General features: G+C 59.2%; 1 protein-coding gene across 3 annotated transcripts in view; it reads right to left on the minus strand.

Annotated features, from left to right (window-relative positions):
- LOC114071021 (agrin) overlaps positions 1 to 22,296 on the minus strand; it is a 44,908-nt gene that overhangs the window by 18,333 nt on the left and 4,279 nt on the right. For 2 of the 3 annotated variants that reach the window (XM_027908678.1, XM_027908677.1), the window contains exons 3-21: positions 21,838 to 22,062; positions 19,814 to 20,038; positions 19,457 to 19,663; positions 14,300 to 14,521; positions 12,218 to 12,412; positions 11,236 to 11,436; positions 9,601 to 9,746; positions 9,373 to 9,478; positions 8,980 to 9,093; positions 7,460 to 7,624; positions 6,732 to 6,875; positions 6,483 to 6,607; positions 5,953 to 6,058; positions 5,452 to 5,835; positions 5,167 to 5,304; positions 3,698 to 3,825; positions 1,846 to 1,960; positions 1,595 to 1,714; positions 721 to 1,047 (exon numbers count right to left, since the gene is read on the minus strand). In XM_027908678.1, the coding sequence (XP_027764479.1) occupies positions 721 to 1,047; positions 1,595 to 1,714; positions 1,846 to 1,960; positions 3,698 to 3,825; positions 5,167 to 5,304; positions 5,452 to 5,835; positions 5,953 to 6,058; positions 6,483 to 6,607; positions 6,732 to 6,875; positions 7,460 to 7,624; positions 8,980 to 9,093; positions 9,373 to 9,478; positions 9,601 to 9,746; positions 11,236 to 11,436; positions 12,218 to 12,412; positions 14,300 to 14,521; positions 19,457 to 19,663; positions 19,814 to 20,038; positions 21,838 to 22,062 (3,393 nt within the window). Of the gene's footprint in view, positions 1 to 720; positions 1,048 to 1,594; positions 1,715 to 1,845; positions 1,961 to 3,697; positions 3,826 to 5,166; positions 5,305 to 5,451; positions 5,836 to 5,952; positions 6,059 to 6,482; positions 6,608 to 6,731; positions 6,876 to 7,459; positions 7,625 to 8,979; positions 9,094 to 9,372; positions 9,479 to 9,600; positions 9,747 to 11,235; positions 11,437 to 12,217; positions 12,413 to 14,299; positions 14,522 to 17,235; positions 17,442 to 19,456; positions 19,664 to 19,813; positions 20,039 to 21,837; positions 22,063 to 22,296 lie in introns of those variants that run through there. The other variant, XM_027908679.1, reaches the window with a different exon arrangement.

A 22,296-nucleotide genomic window follows, 5' to 3' on the forward strand; every position in this document is an offset into this window, starting at 1 on the left:
CCTATTAAAATGAAGAGGGCTGGACACCCACAGCTTTGAGCGCTCCAGATTATGGCTTTAGGGACAAAGCTTTTCAGGAATAAGCACTCCCAGCCGCCCAGAGTCCCCAGCATGACCCCAAACTGCCAGTGGGGGCTCACAGTAAATAACAGCAGCTCTGGGTAAGCGTGCTGCCAGTCTCCAGCTGCTTGCTAAGCTGCTCCAAGCACCGGGAAATAGAGGCTGGATTATCAGAACGCATCTCCACCCGGGATGGAGAGGATGGTCGGTGCCTGTTCTGTGCCACACTTGCAGTCAGGAGCTGTGAGGGGCAGTGCCACGAGCTGAGCTAACACAGCAGCAGCTCCCAGTCTTCCCAGTGCTTGGGGGCACTGGTGGATCGGGAGCGGAGCCAGGGGGGGAAACTGCTCCTGGCACCTCGCAGGCTTTCACGGTGAATAGCACATGTACAACCTGCTGTGGCAGAGCTAAGATGACAGTTGATTAAACCAGCCCCTGCAGTGGCAGTGCCAGCTCTGGGGCTGCTTTTGATTGTCCCCCTCCCCACCTCTCTATCCCCACTCAATGCATGTGCTGGAGTCGCCCAACATGAGATGCTCCAGCTCAGGGCTGGGCTGGGCAGGGCTTGGAGAGCGACCTGGGACGGTGGGGCGGGACGAGCCGAGCTCCAAGACCCCTTCCCACCCCTCCCTGGGACCCCCGTGGGTCGGGGGCACGCACTTTTCTCGCAGACAGCCCCTCCCTTGCCCGCGGGGCAGCTGCAGGTGAAGTCCTCGCCGTCGTCCTCGCAGGTGCCCCCGTGCAGGCAGGGGTGGGAGTCACAGGGCCGGGGGGGTCTCCTGGTGGCGGGGGGTTGGCGGGTGGGCTTCCTGCGGGTGCTGGCGGCCGGGGGGAGGGTGGAGCTGGGCCTGCGGGTGCTCCCGGCCCTGCCGCGGGCCGTGGTGACGGCAGCGGCCGTGGTGGCCCTGCGGGTGGTGGCGGTCGCCGGGGCCATGGTGGTGGCCGTGGTGGTGGTGACGGTGGTGGTGAAGAGCCTGGGGATCCAGTCTGGAAGAGCAAAGAGGGCGGGTGGAGGTCGGTGGCGTCGCAGCCCACTCTGGGGCGGGGGCAGCCACGCTCCCGGTGTGCCACGTGCCTGACTTCCCTGGAAAATCACTGCCCTGGCTTTATCGGGATGGACGAGGCCTGGCCACCACCTCAGGAGCACCAGGACAGGCTCCCTTTCCATCTGCCACATGCCATGAAAAAGTGGGGCGATTCTACCCCCTTATGGTTCTCCTGAGTGAAAAACACGTCTGGGCACAGGGGTTTTACTCAGAGCCCTGGCAGAAGTTGCCCAGAGAAGCTGTGGGAGTGTTCAAGGCCAGGTTGGACAAGCCTTGGGGTTGGGGGACCACCATGGCAGGGGGAGAGTGGAATGAGATGAGCTTCGAGATCCCTTCCAGAACATTCCATGATGCTGTACCACCCCTTGCACCCTGGCACCGCCTGGGGCAGCTTCTGATGGGTTACTGCTACAGATGAAAAGCCCTGGCAAGGCCAGAAGAGCCACCCTGCCCACCTGAAAGCCTGGCCACAGACAGAGGGGACTCACCGAAATCCATGAATTTGACATGCTCCTGCTGGGGCTTCTTCACCAGGATGGTCCTCTTCTTGGAAGCTTTGATCTGCTTCAGCAGGGCCGCTTGGATATCGGCTGCCGTGTAGGACGTGGCTGCTCACAGCCAGGAGGAGGAAGGAGAAGAGGGAGAGTGAAGATAGGAGCCCCAGCCAGCAGCTTCAATCCCACTGGGAATGCCTGCTGCCTCCCCAGGAGGGCGGGGGTGCCACAGGGAATGCCCCCACCTGGGTCAAAGTGGGACTCCACGAAGACACGGACAGCGCTGCTCTGCCCCAGGTCCCGCACACGGATGCTCTTGAAGTCCTTCTTGACGTCAGAGCTGCGGAAAAGCTCATCCAGCTGGTCGGTGGGAACAAAAGGGGAAAAGAGAACCACCTGGTTAATGGGGAGATGTTGGGGAGTGGATGCTTTCGGGGAAAGATCTTGAGTCTCAGACGGTCTCCTTGGTTTCAGCCCACAGGGGTTTGCATCCAACCCCCACAGACACGGAGAGGACAGGGCTCTGCTGTGCTGGGTGACAATTCCAGATGGTCCCCAGTCTTTAAGGTAAGGACAGGATCCCTAAATAATGTGGGACACCCCGTGGTACCTGTGAGGAGGAGCGGAGCAGAGCCAGAGCAGAGACACCTTGCAGCTCATCCAGGGATTTTCTATTGTGTGGCATCTAAGTCTTCCTGATCTCTTCTAAAGCTGTGTAAACCTGCTTAGGCACTTTGGAAAAATCCCATAAAGCCCTATTCTGCATCTTTAAGTACCTGCCTGCCTTTTAAAACTTGGCTCTTGGCTACTGCAGGATTTGTCTGAAGTCACCTGAAGGAGACAGTGGCAGTGCAAGGCTCACAGCAAGTCAGGGCTGTAACACCCCTGCCAGCTGTCTGTCCAGGCTGCTCTGTCCCTCAGTTCCTTCCCCTGAGCTTCCAGGCAAAGACAGAAGACAGTAATTAACTGATTAATGGTCCCATGGCACAGTCTCCCCCTTTAAATTTGGAACAGTGAGCAGAGGGGTGAAGGAGCACGTCACATCCCTGGGCATTTGCAGGCAGGTTGCAACACAGGGAACAGGTCTCTGCAGCACGAGCTCTCAGCCCAGCCACAGATGCCTTTTGTGCCGTGGTTTCATGTTCCCAGCTTGGGAAAACAGAAACCAGCACAGCCCCTTAACGGATGAACCGGTGAATGGAGCTTTTGTGTGCACATTCCCATCCTGGGCTGTACTGGGAAACACTGGTATTGTGCTGCAGAGCTGCAGGGAGCCATATGGTCCATGTGCCAGGCCACACATCTGCTGGTGTGACTGCACTGAGGGCTTGCCAGCTCCTGCGTGCAGCTTGGAACCAGCCCTAAACATGTTCATGTCCTTGCAGAGGTGGTTTGAGTTTGCTGTGCCGCCCTGCAGGCTCCAGCACCGCCTCAGCACCCCCAAATGTACGCACTGCCACCCAAAATCCACCTACTCCTGCAGCTGGCAATGCAGGGGGTTCTCCTTAGGGGTGGGAAGCTGGATCTACACAGGCAGCTTCTTCCCAAGCTGTGTGGCTGAACCAGAGGGTGAAGGGTTTCTGGATGTATTTTTGCCTCAGGGCTTTTCCTGGAGATAAGGACACTTTGGGAAATCCAAGGGGTTGAGGCAGAACCTCTGATCTCGATGGTCCCACCAAGCTGAAGAAGGATTTCTGACCCAGCACAAAGGGAGGTTGTGGCCAGGTGGGGGTTGGTCTCTTCCCCCAGGTAACAGGATGAAAGGAAACAGCCTCAAGTTGCATCAGAGGAGGTTTTAGATGGGATATTAGGAAAAAATTTCTTCACCAAGAGGGCTGTCAAGCACTGGAACATGGTGCCCAGGGCAGGGTGGAGTAACCATCCCTGGAAGTGTTCAAAACACACGTGGATGTGGCACCTGGGGACACGGTTTGGTGGTGAATGCAGTGCTGGCTTAATGATGGACTTGATGATCTTGGAGGGCTTTTCCAGCCTTGATTCTGGGACTCAGTGACTCCAGGGTGTGGCAGGGTCTCCCTCTTTCTGCCAAGGACAGAAAATGCCTGCCCAGCCCCCCGTCAGGAGCCCAGAACTCACCGCGCTCTCAATGCTCCGGGCCGTCTCCCCGAAGAGCTCCGACTTGGGGTCAGCCATCTCCGGGGTGTAGAACAGCTCCTGGCCTTCCACCTCCTCCAGGATGAGGACCCCTTGGAAGACTTTAGTAGCTGTGGCAGGGAGGGAACACAAGACAAACCCCTTTAGTTTGGGTGGGTGTAGGGGGGTAAGGCGTGAGGCCGAGAGCACCGGAGTCCCTAGGGAAGGGGGATGGCAGTGTGTGGGTAGTGCCAGTGCTGGGGTTAGTCTGGATGGGTCTGGGAGAGCCATGGAGGATTAGTGTCACGGGGTGCTGGAGCAGATGGCAAAGACCAGGCTGGAGATGGTAGCTTTTACCATACGGGTTCCTCTGAGCTCCGGCCCGGAGAGCAGCCCCCCTGCACCGGCTGAGTGACAAGAGAGACACGTTAGCAGGACAGTCAACGTTCCAAGAGCCAGACACGGGCATGCACAGGGCACAGGAGGGAGGAACCTGGGCTCTGAACAAGGAGAAGACCTTGTGCTGGGAGAAGGAAGGACAGAACCTTCCAGGCCAGCCCTGCCAAACCCAAGCGAAACCACGACAGTTCCCTTGCGGGGGGGGGCAGTGGGATGCAGAGGGTAGAGAGATCCCACTGTGGGTAACCATGTGGGAGCTTCCCTGCAGCTGCTGGAGGGTTGAAAGGGGAATGTGGTGCCCAGAGAAAATGGGGATGTCCTGCTGGAAACCACAAGGACACTGGGAAAGACCTCAGTGAGGAAATATCTGGGACACGGCCCCAGAGCACCAATTTTTCAGGGTAAGGAGGATGGACATTTTCTGACAGAGCAGAGGTGGGGCTGCGCTTCCTCAACACGTGGGAAGGGATTGTGAGTGGGAAGAGAGATTCCAGCTGGGTCAGGGGAGCAGAGCACACCCCTGGGAACCGCTGTGAGAGTTGAGCAGCTCAGAGCCCCCAGGATGCCCAGCAGGGACCCTGGGGGTACAGATGCTCTCCCCCACTGCCCCAGCACCAAACTGGTCCTGGCCCCAGCTCCCTTTACAGCCACTAACACAGGGAATCCAGGCAATTCCCTCCTCCACCCTCGTGCCAGTGGTGAGCTTGGCAGAAGCCTGGGCAAAGCACTGGTCGAATTTTTAAGGCTGTGGCAGTCAAGGAGGAAAGAGGGAAGAGAACAGCAGTGCTCTGCTCCCCACCAGTGCCCACCTGAGCACCAGGGCTGGCTGCTGGGGGCTGTGGCAGGTGGGCACCGTGTCTGCCAGCTGCTGTGGCTCAGCATATCCCCGTGGACACCCCTTCAAGGGACACGCCAGCCCCCAGACTGGGCACAGGACTGTCCTTGCTGCCCGCTGGGCAAGCACAGCGCCGTGCTGCCCTCCCTGCTGGGCGTCTCTCCGTGGCACCCCACATCTCAGTCTGACTCCTGACCCCCCACAGGGACCCCAGGGCTCAGCCCAGGGACAAATTCACCTGGGCAGTTGCTGCCCTCGGCGTCAGCAGCCGCAGTCTTGCCGTCGGAGCAGCATCCCAGCGGGGTGTTGTAACACGTGGCCCTCTCGACGGCCGGGGTGGACGTCACCTGGCCTTCCTCCACCTCCTCCTCTTCCCCTGCAGGGGCACCAAGAGGAGCGTTCACCAGCAGCAGTAAGACCTCCCCTCTGCGCCAGAGAACGGGGCTGGGCCACAGCTCCCCTTCGTGGCGACACAACCCAGGGTTTGGTCGAACCCCCCGCAGCCCCCGGCGCGCGCACTCACCGGCAGAGCCGGCCCCGCTGGATTCCTGGTCCCCGCTGGCGCCCATCTCCTGGTCCCCACTGCCCTCAGCGCTGCCTGACTCCCCGTAGGCGGGCTGGGGGGTGGCCAGTACCACGGGGGCAGTGGGGAGAGGCCGCACGGTGGTCTTGTACCCGCCGTGGGTCGCCCAGGGCGTCGTGGCCGGCCTGGCCGTCGTGACGCGCCTCGTCGTGGGGTGAGCCTGTTCCGTGGGCTTGGCTTCCAGCAGCGGGGAGCTGGTGGCCACCTCGGTGGGCTGCGGAGCCTGGGTGGTGAGGGGCAGGGGCGGGGGGAGGACGAGCCTGTCCAAGGGCAGCGTGGGCAGCGGCGTGGGAGGCGACGGGTGGCTCGTGTGGGTGATGGACTCTGGAAGGAGCGGCAAACAGAGCGGGTGAGGAAGGGGGGAAAGGCTGGCACTGGCACTGGGAAGCAGGGCTGCAAACCCAGTGCACACCTCAGGCCCCCAGAGCAGCGGGCACTCACCGTGGCACTGCCCCAAGTGCTTCACCGTGATGACCTGGCCCTGCCTGCAGGCGATGGTCTTCAGCTGGCACTGGTCCCCGTAGGTGACGCCGTCAGAGCCACACACCTGGGGGGCAGAGGGGACACGTGAGCTGTGCTTCTGTCCTCCTCCAAGCAAAAGAAACTCATCTCTAAATGCTGGGAGGACTCTGAGGCAGAGGGGGCACGTGAGCTGCAGCCTTGTCCTCCTCCAAGCAGAATGAACCAGGCTCTGAAGGCTGGGAGAATTCTGCAGGAGTGCAGAGGTGATGGTCTGCACAGAGGTGGGCTGTGGGAGGCTAGAAGCAGAGCAAGTAATCAGGTGGGGGACAGAGCATCCAGCTCTGCTGGGAGACATCTACAACTTACACTTCACCCTTCCCTACGCACCACGGCAGTGACCAAACCTGCTCTCCTGCTTCTTGTGGGGGGGGAAGAGACACGAGACCCCCACACTGCAAATGAACCACCACCAGTCCCTGAGCCCCCCCCAGGCTGCCTGTCCCCCAAACCTTGGTCATGTTGGCCTCTGAGCACAGCGGGGACGGGCACTCGCAGTGGGCAAAGCCGTTGACCTCCACGCACGAGGCCCCAAACTCGCAGCTCATCTCCTCGCAGGACTTTGGGGCTGAGGGGTCTGGTGGGGAAGGAAGAGGAGGTGATCAGAGCACACACCAACCACACAGAAAGCAAAACTCCCTCCCCTCCCGCTCTCAGCTCTCCCAGGGACCCGTTTCTGGGTGCCCCAGGCAGTGCCTCACCTTTCTCGCAGCCAGTCATGCCCAGTTTGCTGCCGTTGGGGCACTGGTTGCACTTCATGCCAGTGATGCCAGTCTTGCAGGAGCACAGCCCCGTCATCTGCTCGCAGTCATCCCGCACTGAGCCCACGGGGTCGCAGTTACAGGCTGGGAGAGAAGGGCAAAACCACACTGTTGTGCTGGGGGATTGGTGGGGCCAGCTGCAGACTCACCCAGCTCCCTCTGGCATGGAGCAGGTCACCAACAGCTGCTGGAGGTGACTTACAGTGGGACAAACAGCCACTGGATGATTTCCAGGGGGATCAGCAGTCACTGGAGGCGACTTGCAACAGGACAAAGAGCCACTGGATGACTTAGAATGGGACCAACAGCCATTGGGGCTGATGTACAATGGGACCAACAACCAGTGGAGGACTTGCAATAGGACAAACAGCTGCTGGGGGTGACTTGCAATGGGACCAACAGTCACTGGAGGTGATTTATAATGGGACAAACAGCCAGTGGAGGGCTTGCAACAGGACAAACACCAGCTGGATGACTTGCAGTGGGACCAACAGTCACTGGAGGTGCCTCACAAGGGGTCCAGCGTTGGGGCTCGTGGTTTTAACATCAACATCCTGACACCCCCCGCCCCGAGCAGGCCATGGGGCTGTGCCCACGGGAGCAGCAGGATGAGGGGTGCTGACACCTCATCCCTGCCCTAGGTGCTGTCCCATCCCTGCCCCACTCACGGGTGCAGCCGCTCTTGCTGTCGGTGACGATGCCGCGGAAGTTCCAGAAGCCCGGCTCGCAGCGGTCGCACTTGAGCCCCCCCACGCCCGGCTTGCAGGAGCACTGCCCCGTCCCCGGGTCACAGGAACCCCCGTAGGAGCCGTAGGGGTTGCACTGGCACGTGCCTGTGGGCAGAGAGAGCCTCAGAGAGGGGCTGAGCCGGGGAGGAGGGGACAGAAACTCCAGCCAGGGTGGGCTTGTGCTGGGCAGGGGGAGGTTCCACCAGCTGCTCCCAACACTCCTCCTGTGGCCCCTACTCCGAGGGGGAACTGAACCTCCAAGGGATCGACCTGCTGTCGTCAAGAGCTCCTCTCTCATTCACCATCAAAGGGGAAGGAAGCTATTAGAAGTTTATTATTAATTCATTAATTAGGAACTTGATGGAGGGGAGCGATCCAAAGATAGACAGAGAGACGCTTCTCCTTGCCCACAGGGAGCAGGGGAAAAGAGACCTGGGGAGAAAGGGGGACCTGGGGAGCAGCAAGGAGGGTGCCATGAGCACATACATGGACAAACCTGCCCCAGGGGCTTCAAGATGCTGGTTAAGTGCTAATTACCCCCTGTGAATGATTACTGCCAGCACAGGGACACAGAGGATCATCACTACCAGAGCGGCGCTAAAAGCAAAATGCTCGTATCCTCTGCAGCATCACCCTGACTGTGTCCTCTGCCCAGGACCCACCTCAGCCTGCAGCACCTCCCCTACCCCTGCCAGGACATCTCTGGACATCCAGTGCTGCTGCTTTTTAAATTATCCAGCACATTACACAGGACTCCCCCCTCATCAGACAGGCATTAGCCCAGCACAGGCACAGCACGAGCCATGTCTCCACGGGGTGATGTGCTCCCTGCCAGGCAGCCACAGCCTCAGCTGTTAAAGGGTTTGCTAATGCCTTTCAAAATGCTCCTTTCTGGCCCTGATAATTATTTAATAAATATTAATGAAATGCTGGGCAGCTCAGCTTCCTGCATGGTGCAGTCACCCACTTGTCACCCGTCCTGGGGTGGCCTGTGGAAGGTCCCCAGGTGAACCTCCAGGCTCTGTTCCACCTCATCCTGCAGCTCAAAGACGCGTGAAATATTCCTGTCACTCAGGCTGGGGAACAGCCCTGAGAGTCCAGCAGTGGGCTGAAGGCACCAAATGGCACAGTCTTGGCCCCGGGGGCACTTTTGGGGGCATCCAGCAGGAACTCAGCACCAGGCAAGTTCTAAGCTACCATCCTGCCTTCCTGCATTTCAAAGGGATTGAGGCCTGGAGGTTGTCTCAGGGCTTTTGGAAGGACAGGAGCATCCGTGGTAGATGCAGAAGGTGAAGCACACGTGCTGGGAGGTTGTAGCAAGGTGGGGGTCAGGCCCTCCTCCCAGGTAACAAGTGACAGGACCTCTGAAGGCGTTTAAAAAACATGTGGATGTGGCCCCTGGGGTTAAGGGTTGGACTCCCAAGCTTTTAGAAGGCTTTTCCAACACATTATCCACTCACTTGGACATCCTGCTGCTCCCACTCCGAGCGCCAGGGTCATGTTGTCTGGGCAGCAGCCGTAGATGGTCTGGCTGCAGTGCACGACCAGGAGGGGTGGTGGGGTTGTGGCAAGGGCTGCAGAGGAAGGCAGAGGGGTACAGGTTATTTCTGGCAAGGCAGGATGCTCCTGGGATGGAGCAGCAGGCAGCAATTCCTGCGAAACCACGTGGAGATTCTGGGAACAGGCCATGACCCTCGGCCGGGGAGAGCACAGGGCACGGGAACAGGAATGGTGCAGTGGGATCAGCAAACCAACACAGGGACACACAGGGAGCACTTCCTTGCTGATCCACAGGGAAAGGGCACCAGGCTGGGCACCCCCAGCTTTGGTGGGGGTGGCAGGGAGGGACTCACCACGGCAGGCTCCTTGGCCAGTGACGTAGAGATCCTGGCGCTTCTCGCACCGCGTCTTCTTCAGCTCGCACTCGTTGGCGTAGGTGACACCATCAGAGCCACACACCTGACAGGACAGCGAGGGGCAGTCGCTCAGGGCAGGTTCCCTATCACGTGGAATGCCCTCTCCTGGCCCAGGAAACGTGCCCAAGGGGGAGAAGAGGGAGGGGAGGGTGCAGGGGGGCTCACCGGGCTGCGGGGCACGGCCAGGCAGGTGAAGTCACACACGCAGCGATCGTCCTCGGCGTCCTCGTCCCACCAGCCCCCGAACTGCCGGCACCGGTCCTGCTCACACTCGCTGCCATCCCCAGAGCCAGAGCCCCCCGAGCCACATTCTGCAAGGAAGGAGCAGCCTGGTGACTCGGGGCTCAGCCCCAGCACGGGGGAGCAGATTTACGCCCATCTGAGCAGATTTACCCTCCTCAGCACAAGCAGCCCCCAAAATCCTGGGCCCACATATATACCTGGATGCTTATGCCAGGCTGTCAGGGAAGATCCCTCCCTCTTGGGCAAAGCAGATTCTCCCACCATTGACTGTGCTGAGCCAACACAATGAAAACTGCAGACCTGCTTTTGCAGGTACCTGAGGTTTTCCTCCCCCAGCATCCCTGCAGGAGCCAAGCCAAGGCTCCTGTGGCTCCCTGCAGCTCAGCCAGCTGACAGCCACGCACAGGAGGGAGGGCTGCCACTGGCCTTAGTGACAATTTAACTCCAGGCTTTGATCCCACTCCTTTCCCTGCTCTCCCAAACGCACTGTGCACAGAGAGATCGCTGCTACCGATACCGAGACCAGAGCAGAGCGAGGGATGGGGTTTGGGTTTAGAAGTTTGGTTAGGGAGATATTTTAAATACATAAAGCCTGTCCCCAGCCTGGCTGCCTCTCTGTAAGATGCTCAGAGCTCCAGCAGCAAGAGAGATGTTGCTGATTTCAAAGGCTTCTTAAAGGGGAAGGGCGGGGGGGAGAAGGGGGAAGGGAAACCCGGCCCTTTTTATTGAGTGATCAAAGGCTGGGATTTGGCATTACACAGAGAATTATTTAAGCTCTTCTCCCAGAGGGACATCAACCTGAAATTCCCCAAGGAGGGCTGTGATCAAACACCATGTTATGTCTTCCTCTCTCCTTAAGCTCTGCCATACACCGAAGTCCTTTCCAGCTCGACTACACGTGCAACGAGCCAGGGAATCTCAGCTCACCAGAGCAGGGAGGTTTAGGTGCCTCTCCTGCATGAATTCAGCCAGCAATAACCCACAGCCTTCCCCAAAGTGGGAAAACAGCAGGTTCTCAGTTTTTAGCCTGGCCAAGCAAGGTACAGGCAAACCTCACAGCCTTCCCTGGCACTCAGTCAACAGAACCACGGAATGGTTTGGGTCGGAACGGACCTTAAGGATCACCTTGTTCCAAGCCCCCTGCCACGGGATGTCACCCACTGGACCAGGTCACAGGCCAGGCCCTCGAGCAGCCCCGGAACAGAGGGAAGCAAAGCAGCAGCCACGCTCCCTGCCCCAGGAATGGCTCTGTTTCCCTGGACGAGACCCACTGAAGTGTGAAATCAAAGCAGTGACAACTCCTTGCCCACCCGACTGGGCACCGTCACCTCCCACACTGCTGAGTACAGGGGAAAGGGGGGTGGCAGGCGGGGTGCTGGGTGACCAGGAGGCGTTGCTGGCACACAGGAACCTGCTGTGTTGGGGATTTTTGAGGTCTCACAGGGCACTGTGCCCGAGCTCCACACACAGCGGGGCACGGCGGAGCCGCTGCGCGAACCCTCCGTCCCTCCTCCCCCTCTCCCCGGCGTGTGCCACCTCCACACCCCTCACACCTACCATCCTCACAGGGCCCCGTCCTGGCCACCTCGATGGTCTTCTTCTGCTGGCAGGAGGCCACGTGCAGCTCGCACTGGTTGTCGTAGGTGAGCCCGTCGGTGCCGCACACTGGGGCGGGGGGCTGGCGCTCGCAGCGCGGGCACACGCACTGCCCACCCACGCACCTGCTGCCAAAGGAGCACACCGTGCTGCCACACGACTCTGGGGACACAGGGGGGAACACAGGCAGGCGTCACAGGGGCTCTCGTGGCCGGCTGAGCAGCGTCACACAGCTGGGGACCGCTAACGTTGTTGCTTTGTTCAATCGGCACAAAGGCTCTGCGACGGCCAGGTGCCCACCCTGAGCATTCCTGACCCCCACGGGTCTTTCTGACACCACTAAGAAGTGCCATTTACTCTCCTGGTGTGTTCTGACTTCAGCCCACGGAGCGCTGAGAGTCATCTGCCACACTCAGGCATTCCCTCCCGAATTCAGGGAGGATCTCCAGGCACCAGCTCATCCCTGGAACACCAGACCCAGCTGGACAGGTTTTATGAGGCTCAAATCATTGCTTTTACCCAAACAGCTTTTGCCTTAATGAAGAACCCAGCCAGGGCTTTTAATTCATTAAGAAATTAGCCCTGACATTTCCCTGGGCTGGGGAGTGGGGAGGAAACACAGCAACAAAGAAGAATTAACCCCAGGGGATGGGGGGGGATGGAAAGCTGTGTGTGTGATCAAACAGACCCTCGGTGCTTTCAGTTCTGGTGGTGGCCATTAACACCGTTTTTAGCCCCATTTCTTTCCTTAGCCTGGTGGACACTAATCCAATTTCTCTACTTGTCTCACCAAGTAACACAGGGGGAGGTCAGATAGATACCCCACCGACCACGGGGAAACTAAACCATCTGCGAGACAAAACTCCTCCTAAGCCAAAGGGTGACGAGCCTTGGGGTGGGAGCCAGAGGAGGGACGGGGAAGGGGGGACCTTGGCAGACTCACTGCAGTCTCCCTGGGCAGCCACCAGGATGTTGGTCTGCTGGGTGCAGGCGCGGACGTGCAGCTCGCACTCGCTGCCGTAGGTGCGGCCGTCGGTGCCGCACACGGGCTGGGACGAGGGCACGCACTCCGTGGGGCACACGCAGCGCCCCGTCTCCGCCTCGCAGATGGCCCCGAACTGGCACTTCCCGCAGCGCTCTGTGCGGGGCAAGGACAAAGCCAGGAGGTTAAAACGGCACCGTGAGGGCGGGTGGTGTTGGCTGATCGGAGCTGTGGGGTCGTGCGGGTCGGAAGGGAGCTTAAAGCCCATCTTGTTCTTTCCACTAGCCCAGGGTTGCTCCAAGCCCCGTCCAACCTGGCCTTGGACGCTCGCAGGGATGGGGCAGCCACAGCTTCTCTGGGCAACCCGTGCCAGGGCCTCCCCACCCTCACAGCGGAGAATTCCTTCCCAATCTCCCACCCAAACCTACTAATGCAGATCTAAACCCGCCCAGTGCAGAAATAAAACCTCCCTTCTCCCACCTCCCTCCCCCACCCCGGTGGAGCCCCTGCAGATTCAGCAGCTTTGTGGGACCAGCAGCCTCAGGGCACAGTGGAAGGGAAAACGAGCGAGGGGAGGGATGTGGGAGGAGGGAAAAGGTTGGGAGGCAGAAAGGCAATAACTACTTGTAAAAGCCATCAGGGCCAGGAGTAACGCACTGAAATGTCACCATGGCTGGGTGCTGAGAGGTGGGAGAGTGGGGGGCTGAGAGCAATTATGGGGAGCAATAAATAAATCATCCCCGGGGAGAAGGAGCAGAGCCCACCCTAGACAGCCAGGCTCCAGCGGGAAAGAGCCAGATACCACCTTCCCCTGGTTTCTCAGGGCACCAGCAGCGCTGGATGCAGGTGTAACATCACTTGTCACAGTGCCACCTCCCCGGTGGGACCCCCAGGACACAGGCTGGGGGCAGAGAAGATGTTTATCTTCCCTACAACTCCCTCTTCAAGCAGCATTCACTCCTCGCAGGAGGGCCCAGACTCCAGCCAGCACATCTCCTGACTCCTGGGCATTTACTAATTCACGGCTTCATTTTCTCCTTCAGACAAACACCCCTCTTTTCTCCCCTCCCTGCCAGTCATTTCAGGGGGAATTTGGCTCCAAGGTGGTTTTTCCCTTCTTTTTCTTTCCCGCAGCAGCTGCTGCCTTCGCATGGGGGAGGGAAGATGCACCAACCCCCTGCTCGGTTCGTGCTGTTGGCCAGGAGGTTTCTATCTACGGCACAAATCCTGCGGCCACGCACGGGCTCTGCAGGTCAGGGGAGAGGATGCTCAAGGCAGCCAGCTCCTGGGACACAAAACTGTTTTTATAGCACTGCAACGAGCCCAGCCCTACCTGAACAGATTCTGTCCCAGGAGAACAGAGTTAGCCCGGGCTGTGCCCATCTGTAAACACTCCCTGACTGACAAAGCTGGCACGGAGAGTGATCCTGCAGATGGAAGTGCCTGGAACAGGCTCCCCAGGGCAGTGGGCACGGCCCTGAGGCTGCCAGAGCTCCAGGAGGGTTTGGACAACACTCTGAGGGACAGGGTGGGATTGTTGGGGTGCCCTGGGCAGGGCCAGGGATTGGATTCTGATCCTTGTGGCTCCCTTCCAAATGGGGATATTCCATGAGTCTGTGCTGGGTAAGGGTCTGAGCTGTATATACAGGGTGGGTTCTTATTAGAGAAGAGGATGAACCCTCTTGACTTCATCCCATGCCTCCAACCCAGCCACCTTTTTAGCAGGGCACCCAGGGTTAGGTCTGCTGGGTAAGGGGACACTGCAGGGCTGGGGTGCACAGGGGGGCAAACCCACAACTGCCTCATCCCAAGCTTTCCCCGCTGCCCCACAGCCCTTGGGGAGGAAGGCAGCGTTCAGGCTGGACACTGGACGATTCTCTCCCACCACCTTCCTACTGAACCTGGAAAAACACGACCCCAAACCCCTCTCTCCCCGTGGGCAGGGCCACGTCTGTGCTGAAGTCACTGCCTACTCCCAGCAAGGAAAGGAGGAGGAAGAAGAGGAAGAGGAGGAGAGGGAAGCCCCCTGAGCTCGTCTCTTACCACAGGGCCCCTTGTGCTTCACCCTGATGTCCCTCTTGAGGACACAGGCCATGGAGTCCAGCTCGCAGGGGTTGCCGTAGGTGCGGTTGTCGGTGCCGCACACGGGGTCGTAGCGGCCCTGGCACACCTGCTGGCACTCACACACAGGCTCCTGGTTCTTCACCACACAGGTGGCCCCAAAGGTGCACTCCACGCTCAGGCAGGGGCTGGGCGTGCCCAGGTCTGCAGAGGGGACACGGAAAGGGGGCAGTGGGCTCAGTCAGCTGAGCTCCCCTGTCTCCTCCTCCAGCTCCCCCCATCCCGGGCACTGAGCACAGCAAGGCATGCCAGCAGCCCCAGCCACAGCACCCCACCTGCCCCCACCCTCCCAGAGCCACAGAGCTCCTGGCCCTGGCCCCAGCCCAGCCCCTGCCCCCTCCATGCCACCCCGACATGCCCGGCTCAGCGTCATCCCCATGCTCGGCACAGGTTAGGGATGGGAAGCAGGCACAAGGTCTTCTCCCTGCATGCCATGAGCGGGGCTCCTGCCCCGTCTCCTCCATCCCATCACCATCCCAGGGACACTCTGCCCCTCAGCAGTGGGATCAGCAGAACCTCCAGTGGCCAAAAAGCTCACGCAGGGATGGCTCCCGTCACCGAAATCCAGGTCCTCGGGGTGCCTGTCCCCTCAACGGCTCAGCCTAAGCCCAGGGAGACCTGGCTGGAGGGGACACCTGCATTTGGCTCCACCACACCCACCCATACCCTCCTGTTCCCTCCTGAGCCCAGGGAGCTGCCCTGGGGCAGGATGAGGAATGTCCTCTCTCCAGCCCAGTCCTCCAGGGCTCCGGTGGCTCCAGCAGAGCCCTGGGGCTCCCTGGGGATGGGCAAAGCCCCCTGGCACTGCTGCAGGCTGGGAAGCAGCATCCCCTCTGCCCAGCCACAGCCAAGCAGGTGGCACCTTCCCCGTGGGGATGCTCAGGGGTGGGAAGGTGAGCAGCCAGCACTGAGAGCAAAGAGCAAAGGCCGTGTCCAAATCCTCGGTACAGCTCTGGAAATGCTGGCAGGGAAAGCCCTGTGGTCCCTCCCAGTTCCTGGCCAGCTTGCTGCAACCAGGAGTGCCCCTCCAGGAATCCTCCCCACCATCCAGGAGCCAAGCCAGGCAGCTAAAAGGCAGGGGGACAGACCCAGCATGGCCCAGCGACCCTTCTCGTGCCTCCAGACAAAAGCCCCAAGGACCTGGGGCAAGGAAAGGACACGGATTTGATCCGTGCTTAACACTGACAAGGACACAGGACAAAACACAGGTGGGGAACACACAATGCAGCCAGGAGGAGATGGAGGCAACAGGCACAGACACAGCACAGCCCCACCAACACCCAGCAGCGAGGCAGGCACAGAGCGGAGCGTGGTGGGAAAGGTCCCTCCGGAGCCTCTGGAGTGGCACTGGGCACCTCCCCTGCCAGGACTACGGCAGGGGCACGGTCTGCAGAGCAAGAGCAAGGCTTGAGCCCTCAGGAGTCTGGCTGCATGCTGTCAGCCAGGGAGGAACGGCCCAGCACGGGCACAGGCACGCCCGGATCGGGGATCTGGCTCTTTGGGAAGCACCTACCGAGCCAAAACTTAGAGCTGAGGGTCTGCAGAGGAACAGGGGAGAGGGGGGGCAGTTCAGGCACAAGGCAACTACTCCAACCCAGCCTTTTCAGCTGCGTGCTCAACTTCCCTGCAGCTGAGGAGTGTGTGAGCAGTTCCCAAGGAGCGGGAGCAGCAGAGCTCAGCCCTGTGGCGCTGCTCACGTCAGCCTCTGCTTCCCTTTTTGAAACCCGTAATCGTGTCCCCCCAAGCACAGAGACACAAGTCTGCACAGAGAAAGTGCCTCTGATGGGCACAGTTATGCGAGGCATGAAGCAAAAATATTCCCTCACTTGAAATCCAGACTCAGGCTCCTGCCTTGGGAAGCAAAGGAGCAGCGAGCGAGAGCACGGGGAGGTGCCAGCCCCAATGGAGAACGGTGCCCTGGCACTCCCTGCCCTTCTTAAGCAGGGAAAACCTGCAGAGATGCAGCACATGAAGTTCCTTCACAGCCCAAATCCCAGGCTGTGAAATCTCACACGCAGCCCTGGGCACCTCCAGACGTCACTGGGTGTTTTGGCACCAGGTTTGCTGTGGGTGGATGCAAGGAGGACCAACTGAGCTGTGCTATAATCAACACCTGCTTCGATTCCTGGCCCTTCTCCATCTTGCAGACAGAGAAACCCAGGCACAGAGAAAGCAAAACGCTCTTTCTGCACCTTGGGTGACTCCAGAGCATGGTCCCTCACCTGCTGCCCTGCTTGGAATTGTTCAAGACCAGGTTGGATGGGGCTTGGAGCAACCTGGGATAGTGGAAGGTGCCCCTGCCCACGGCAGGGAGTGGGACTGGAGGATATTTAAGATCCCTTCCAACCCAAACCATTCCATGCTTCTGTGCAGAAACCTAACCAAGCCCCTGGGCGCACTGAGCTCTCCTGCAGCCCCAGCTGAGGGTGTCCCTGGAGAAGAGGCTCTGTAACCCATCACACCCCATCAACCCCTGCCTGTGACACCCAGCAGGTCCCAGCACCAGCTCCACAGGGAAATACTCCCAGGGAAGAACCACTTCTGAGCACAGAGAGCTCCTCAGTGCTTCCAAACAGGCACGTGGTACTTTTGCTGGACACCAGAGAGGAAAGCTGTGGTCCCTGCAGAGCCCCTGCCCAGGGGATTGGCACAGGCAAGCAGGACACACACTATGGACAGCAAAGGGACAAGCACCACAGTCCCAGGCAGGCAGAAACTCCGGGAAGGAAGGAGGAGGTGGGGAAGAAAGGGGGGTTAGTTGGGGGCAAAAGGAGAGGTAAGATCAACCAGGAGCAGTCCAGAGTGATGCACCAGCCCAAGAGGGGCTTGCTAAGGAGTGGGGGGCTCACAGCACCCACCTCTGCTCCCACTCTCATGTGCCTCGAAGGGTCAAGCATCGGACAAGACCCCACTGCACTGCAAGGCATTTCCATTCCAGCAGCAAGAGTTTGGGGCGAGGGATGGGAGCAAAAGCAGGGCAACCTCTCCATCCCAGGGGCTCTCAAGCAAAACTAGAGAGGTGGGGAGCAGTGAGAAGAGGCCAGGACTGTCACTGGCCACGGAGAAGGGGGGAGAGCCGACCTCCCAGCGGAGATGTCCGGGTAGGGAGCAGAGGGTGATGCGAGGACACAACTCCTTCCTCCACACAGGCAACACTGTAAAACACAAGACACAGACGAAAAAGGAAAGAGAGAGAAAGAAGGAGGGAGAAAGAGGGGAGGGGGAGAGCAGAGAGAGGGAGGGAGGGGAAAAAAAAAGATGCAACTACAGACACCTTCCTTCCCTCCACCTCCTGTCCACATCGGCCTCACCCCATCCCTCCTTTCTCACCTGCACCATCACGGTGCCAGAACAGAGAAGGATTAAAACCAAGGCTTGGACTGTTTTGTTTGGCTTTGCCTCCTTTGCCTGGCTGCTGGAAGAGACAGCAGAGAGCTCAGAGTCTATTAGGCAGGTATGTGTGGGAGATCAAAACACTGCCCATCCTAACAGGCTCTTTCATTCCCTCCCTTTCCCAGCTCCTGCATTCTCACAGCACCAAGGCATGGATGAACTCAGCAGCACTGAGCTCACAGAAGATGCTTTCCTAAGCTGATGGGGAGTGAAAAAGCTGCCCACACCTCATGGGGGCTGGCTACAGGACTGCCTGGAGCTGTCGCACGGACTTTGGAATCCCAGGCTTTGGCAGACAGAGCCCCAGTTTTGATTTATTATTCCCCTCAGGTTATCAGCTTTTTTTTTGCTGCCATCCCACAAGGATGTGGCTCCTGAAAGCAGATGGGCACATCTGCTGTCCTCACCTGGAGGAAGAGAAGTTGGTGGGAAGCTAAAATAGAGCGAGAAGGAGGGAGGAATGGCAGGTGCATCAGGGCTGTGTCCTGCTGTCTGCTGGCCTCCCTCCATGGAACATGGTGGGAATGATGCATGGCTGACAGCAGGGTCACAAGCAGCACCAGTTCCCTGCTCATCCTAGAAATTTGGGAAGCCTCAGCCTCTAAAGGAGGCACGGGGAAGGGTTTGTAGAGAGCCCAGGGCACCAGGGCTGCAAACAACCACCCCCTCTGGCCCTGCTGCTCCAGGATCCCAGCCCTCCCCGCAGGGAAAATTCGGGGAACTGACTCCCAACCATTCACCCACCAGAAACGCAGGGAAACAGGCAATCCAAAATAACAGCTGTGATTGTATTGAGCGTGATTTTGGGAGCCTGACAAACAGTTTTCAAGCAGCTGGGTCTGGCAGAATTAAAAACCTACAGCAGGAGCGCAAAGCCAACAAAACAGATCCACAACATGGGGCCTAATTCCCAAGTACTTTAGGAGGTTTAATACAGCTGATACCTTATAAAAACATCAGCTTAAAATAACGGGACACGGTTCCAGAGCTAGTAAAAACCAAATGGAGCTGAAATGAACAGTCCTTCCAGCTCGTACAAATCAATCCAGTAACTGAGCTTTAACATCTTTCGTTTTCCGTGTGACAAATTTAAAACTGGACATTCCCAACATCCTAGGGACCCAAAGCCCCATCCTATCCCATCCTCCTGAAAAAAAAGATCCATTGGAAAGGTCAAAAGCTTCTCCTAGAGACAAGACGAAGACATGGTGAGATCTCCAGAGAGCAGGCACGCTGGGAAGAGTTCCTGATGGAGAGTACCTGGAGCTGAGAGAAGCAGGCAGGCATGGAAGGGGGAGAGCATGGAAGGAGCTTGGAGACTGGCACTACCCTGGGAGGAGGAATGAATGGCATGGGCTGCAGGGAGCCGTGCGGTGGTGGATGAAACCAGCTGGACATCACGAACAACCAAAAGATTCTCCCCTGTGTTAACCGAGCACATCAGACAGAGACAAGACCACGGTGGGAACACACATGCAACACGACACAAGGACTGCTGGAAGGGACAAAGAACAGGGATACTGAGGGCTTCTTGGGACACAGGACCGAGGAGGACCCTGTGGCTTGCTCACCACCCACACTTACCTGCAGCTCTCCAGCACCGCTCCCCGCACACCAGGACGGCCAGGGGGGGATGCCGGGAGCGTAGGGGGGGGACCACTATTCCTGAGGGCAACCAGTGCTTACCACAGGGTCCGCTGTGCTTGACAGGGATGGCGGCCTTCTGGTGGCACTCTGCCTTCTGGCGCTCGCAGTCGTTGCCGTAGGTGCGGCTGTCGCGGGCGCAGACGGGCCGGAAGGCGCCGTCGCAGGCGATGCGGTCGCAGGAGCAGCGCGCGGAGCCGCGGCGGTTCAGGCACACCCCGTTGAACTTGCACTCGTCCCTGCACTTGTCTTGGGGTGGGGAGGGGGGAGGAAACAGCACAGCTCACACCCACACCCGCAGAGACACGGGGAGACGGGGGAAGGGGGGACACATTCGCGAGGGAGGTCGGGGACGCTAGTGCTCCGCGGGGCACAGGGAGGGGGTGGAGAGGTACTTACCCTGCTGCTGGCACTGCCCTGAACGCACCTTCTGGATCTCCAGGCCCCGGATGGCCCCCGAGCGCCCCATCACGCACTCGTTGTCGTAGGTGACGCCGTCGTCCCCGCACACGGGCTCCCTCCTGGGCGGGCAGCTCTCGGGGCGCGGCAGCAGCTCCGCCCGCCGCGTGCGGGGGTTCACCCGGCAGACGCGGTTCATGTCGTTGAGGACGCCTTTGCAGGGGTCTGGGCGCGGAGCAGGGAGTCAGGCACCGCCATTCCCCCCGCCCAGGGAGGTGCTTCCCAGGCCCTGCTCCTTCCCAGGGTGGCCCCAAGAGCTCCGGGCATTCCGCCCGTGGCGCTCAGTCTGCTCCTTCGCGCTGGGCTCTGCGCACGCGGGACTCGGTTTTTACACGCCATGGGCACGTGCCCTTTCCAAAGGGAGCACTGATGGGATGGGATGGGATGAGCCCTGCCTTTCTGCCCAGCCCGAGCTGCCTTCGCTCCCTCCTCTCTGTTCCTCTCCTGACCCAGGTGAATCTCCGGAGTCCAAAGGTGTTTGCTGGGCATCGCGGGGTGCTTGGTACTCCCACCCCGCTCCTTCCACGCTCCCTCCCCTCCCTGCCATCCCAAAGTGCTGCAAGAGCCCTGAAAGCAGCCAGGGCCACATGCTGCCAAGCCCCTAGAGCTCTAATCTTAAGTTTAGGCTCTAATCTAGGTTTATCTGGATCCCCCTGTCTGATGAGCTGAGCTCACTTCAGCACACCAAAGACACGGGCAAAACAGGTGCTGCCTGCCCTGCTAATCCCTGCTGTAACCCTGGGATTTTCCCCCCTCCTTGCCAAGCAGGCACCTGGAGAGTGCTGATTCACTGTCTGCAATTGCAGGAGCACCATGGGGTGTTCCCACCCTTTAATCCCAGTCTGAAATCCAGGCTGACAAGGGGAGGAAACAGTAGAACAAAGAGGGACCTCCCTTTTGGCTGCCCCCACATCCTCGTGGAGAAGGCTGGCCCAGGACAGGGCCACAGCTGAATTCTTTTGCTTTGCCCATTTCAGCGTGGAAATTAAGTGGTTTGCCTGTCCCCACTCTGCCCTACCTCCAGCACATCCTCAAGCCTTACAGCGACACCCAACAGAGTCCAAATAGCACTGTTTTCCCCCCAGATTTTCAGATTTTACAGCCCAGCTGCTCAACCCAGGCTGCCTGAGCTTCTGCTCGTGCCCAGCTAAGATCACGAGGTCCTCAAAAGAGGCCCAAAGCTTCTTTTCTGCCCCAGAAACCTGGAGCACCCAGCGTGACACCACCTCCTTCACACCTCCCACTCGCACCCGTCTTGCCCCACTTGGAGCAGTGAAAGCACAATTCAAGCTCTTCCAGGTTTCCAGCCTGAACCCAACTCAACTCCCACACTCCTCTCCCCTGGGGACAAACACTGGTCTGGCACGTGCCTTGGCTGATCTCATGGTTTTCCTTAATGAATACAGCTGCTTTTAATTAGCAGTGTCCACAGCCACCACGAGCCGAAGAGGAATCCACGCTCGGAGCTCGGGACTGTTTGTGCTCCAGGATCTGTGCCTGGCAGGATGCTTAATTAGCAGGAGCTGCCTGGGATGCTGGTGAGCAGCAGGCTCCCTGCCAAAAGCACAGCCGGGGGACTGCGGTCAGGGGAACAGCAGGAGGGAAAGGAGGTGGCACAGATGTTGGAATTGCTCTCTAGGTCAGTGGGTCCCGAGCAGAAACAATTGCTGCGGGGGAAGCACTGGCTTGCTCTGAGTTTCGGAAGCTGTCACACACAGACTGATCTTTTTCTCCCTGAACCGACCCGTTTCTGCCCAGACCAACATTTTTTTCTGTCCAAACTGACCTTTTTCTGCCCAGACTGACCCTTCTGAGTGGGAGCGCAGCCACGTTTTCTTCCCCAGCGCCTCCCGTTTCCCACCGGCTTTACCCTCAATATTCCTAATGCGGGCAAAAACATTTTGGAAAGAAACCCTTCTCTCCCCAGCTATTTCAAGGCCCCAGGGAGGGGGCAGAGGACTCACCACAGAGGCCATCAAACTTCTTGAAGACGTTCTCCTGCTTGTCACAGGCGTGCTTGTTGAGGTCACACTCGCTGCGGTAGTCGCGGCCGTCGCTGCCGCACACGGGATTTTCGGGGATGCCGCTGCAGGAGGACGGGCACACGCACTTGGCCGACTGGCCATCGGTGGAGCGGACACAGGTGCTGCCAAAACTGCAGGTCACCTCTGCACAGGGGTCCTTGGAGCCTGTGGGAGAGAGGAGGGGGGGGGGCACGGCACAGGCGTGAGCAGGGCGGTGGCGCCGCGGGACAAATCACCCCGACGCGTCCCGGTATCACCCAGACAGCCCGACCCCTCCCAAGCACCCAAAAACACACCCAGCACCAACAGATATCCCCCCATCAGCTTCAGTCCAGTGCCATGTGCCTGCTCCTGAGCAGAGCTCACCCCCTCCATGAGTGGTGACACTTTGCTCACGGA

This window comes from Empidonax traillii, unplaced genomic scaffold (assembly GCF_003031625.1).
Source record: "Empidonax traillii isolate 1590-97213 ecotype Southwest subspecies unplaced genomic scaffold, ASM303162v1 scaffold1790:size96177, whole genome shotgun sequence".
NCBI classification, from domain to species: domain Eukaryota; kingdom Metazoa; phylum Chordata; class Aves; order Passeriformes; family Tyrannidae; genus Empidonax; species Empidonax traillii.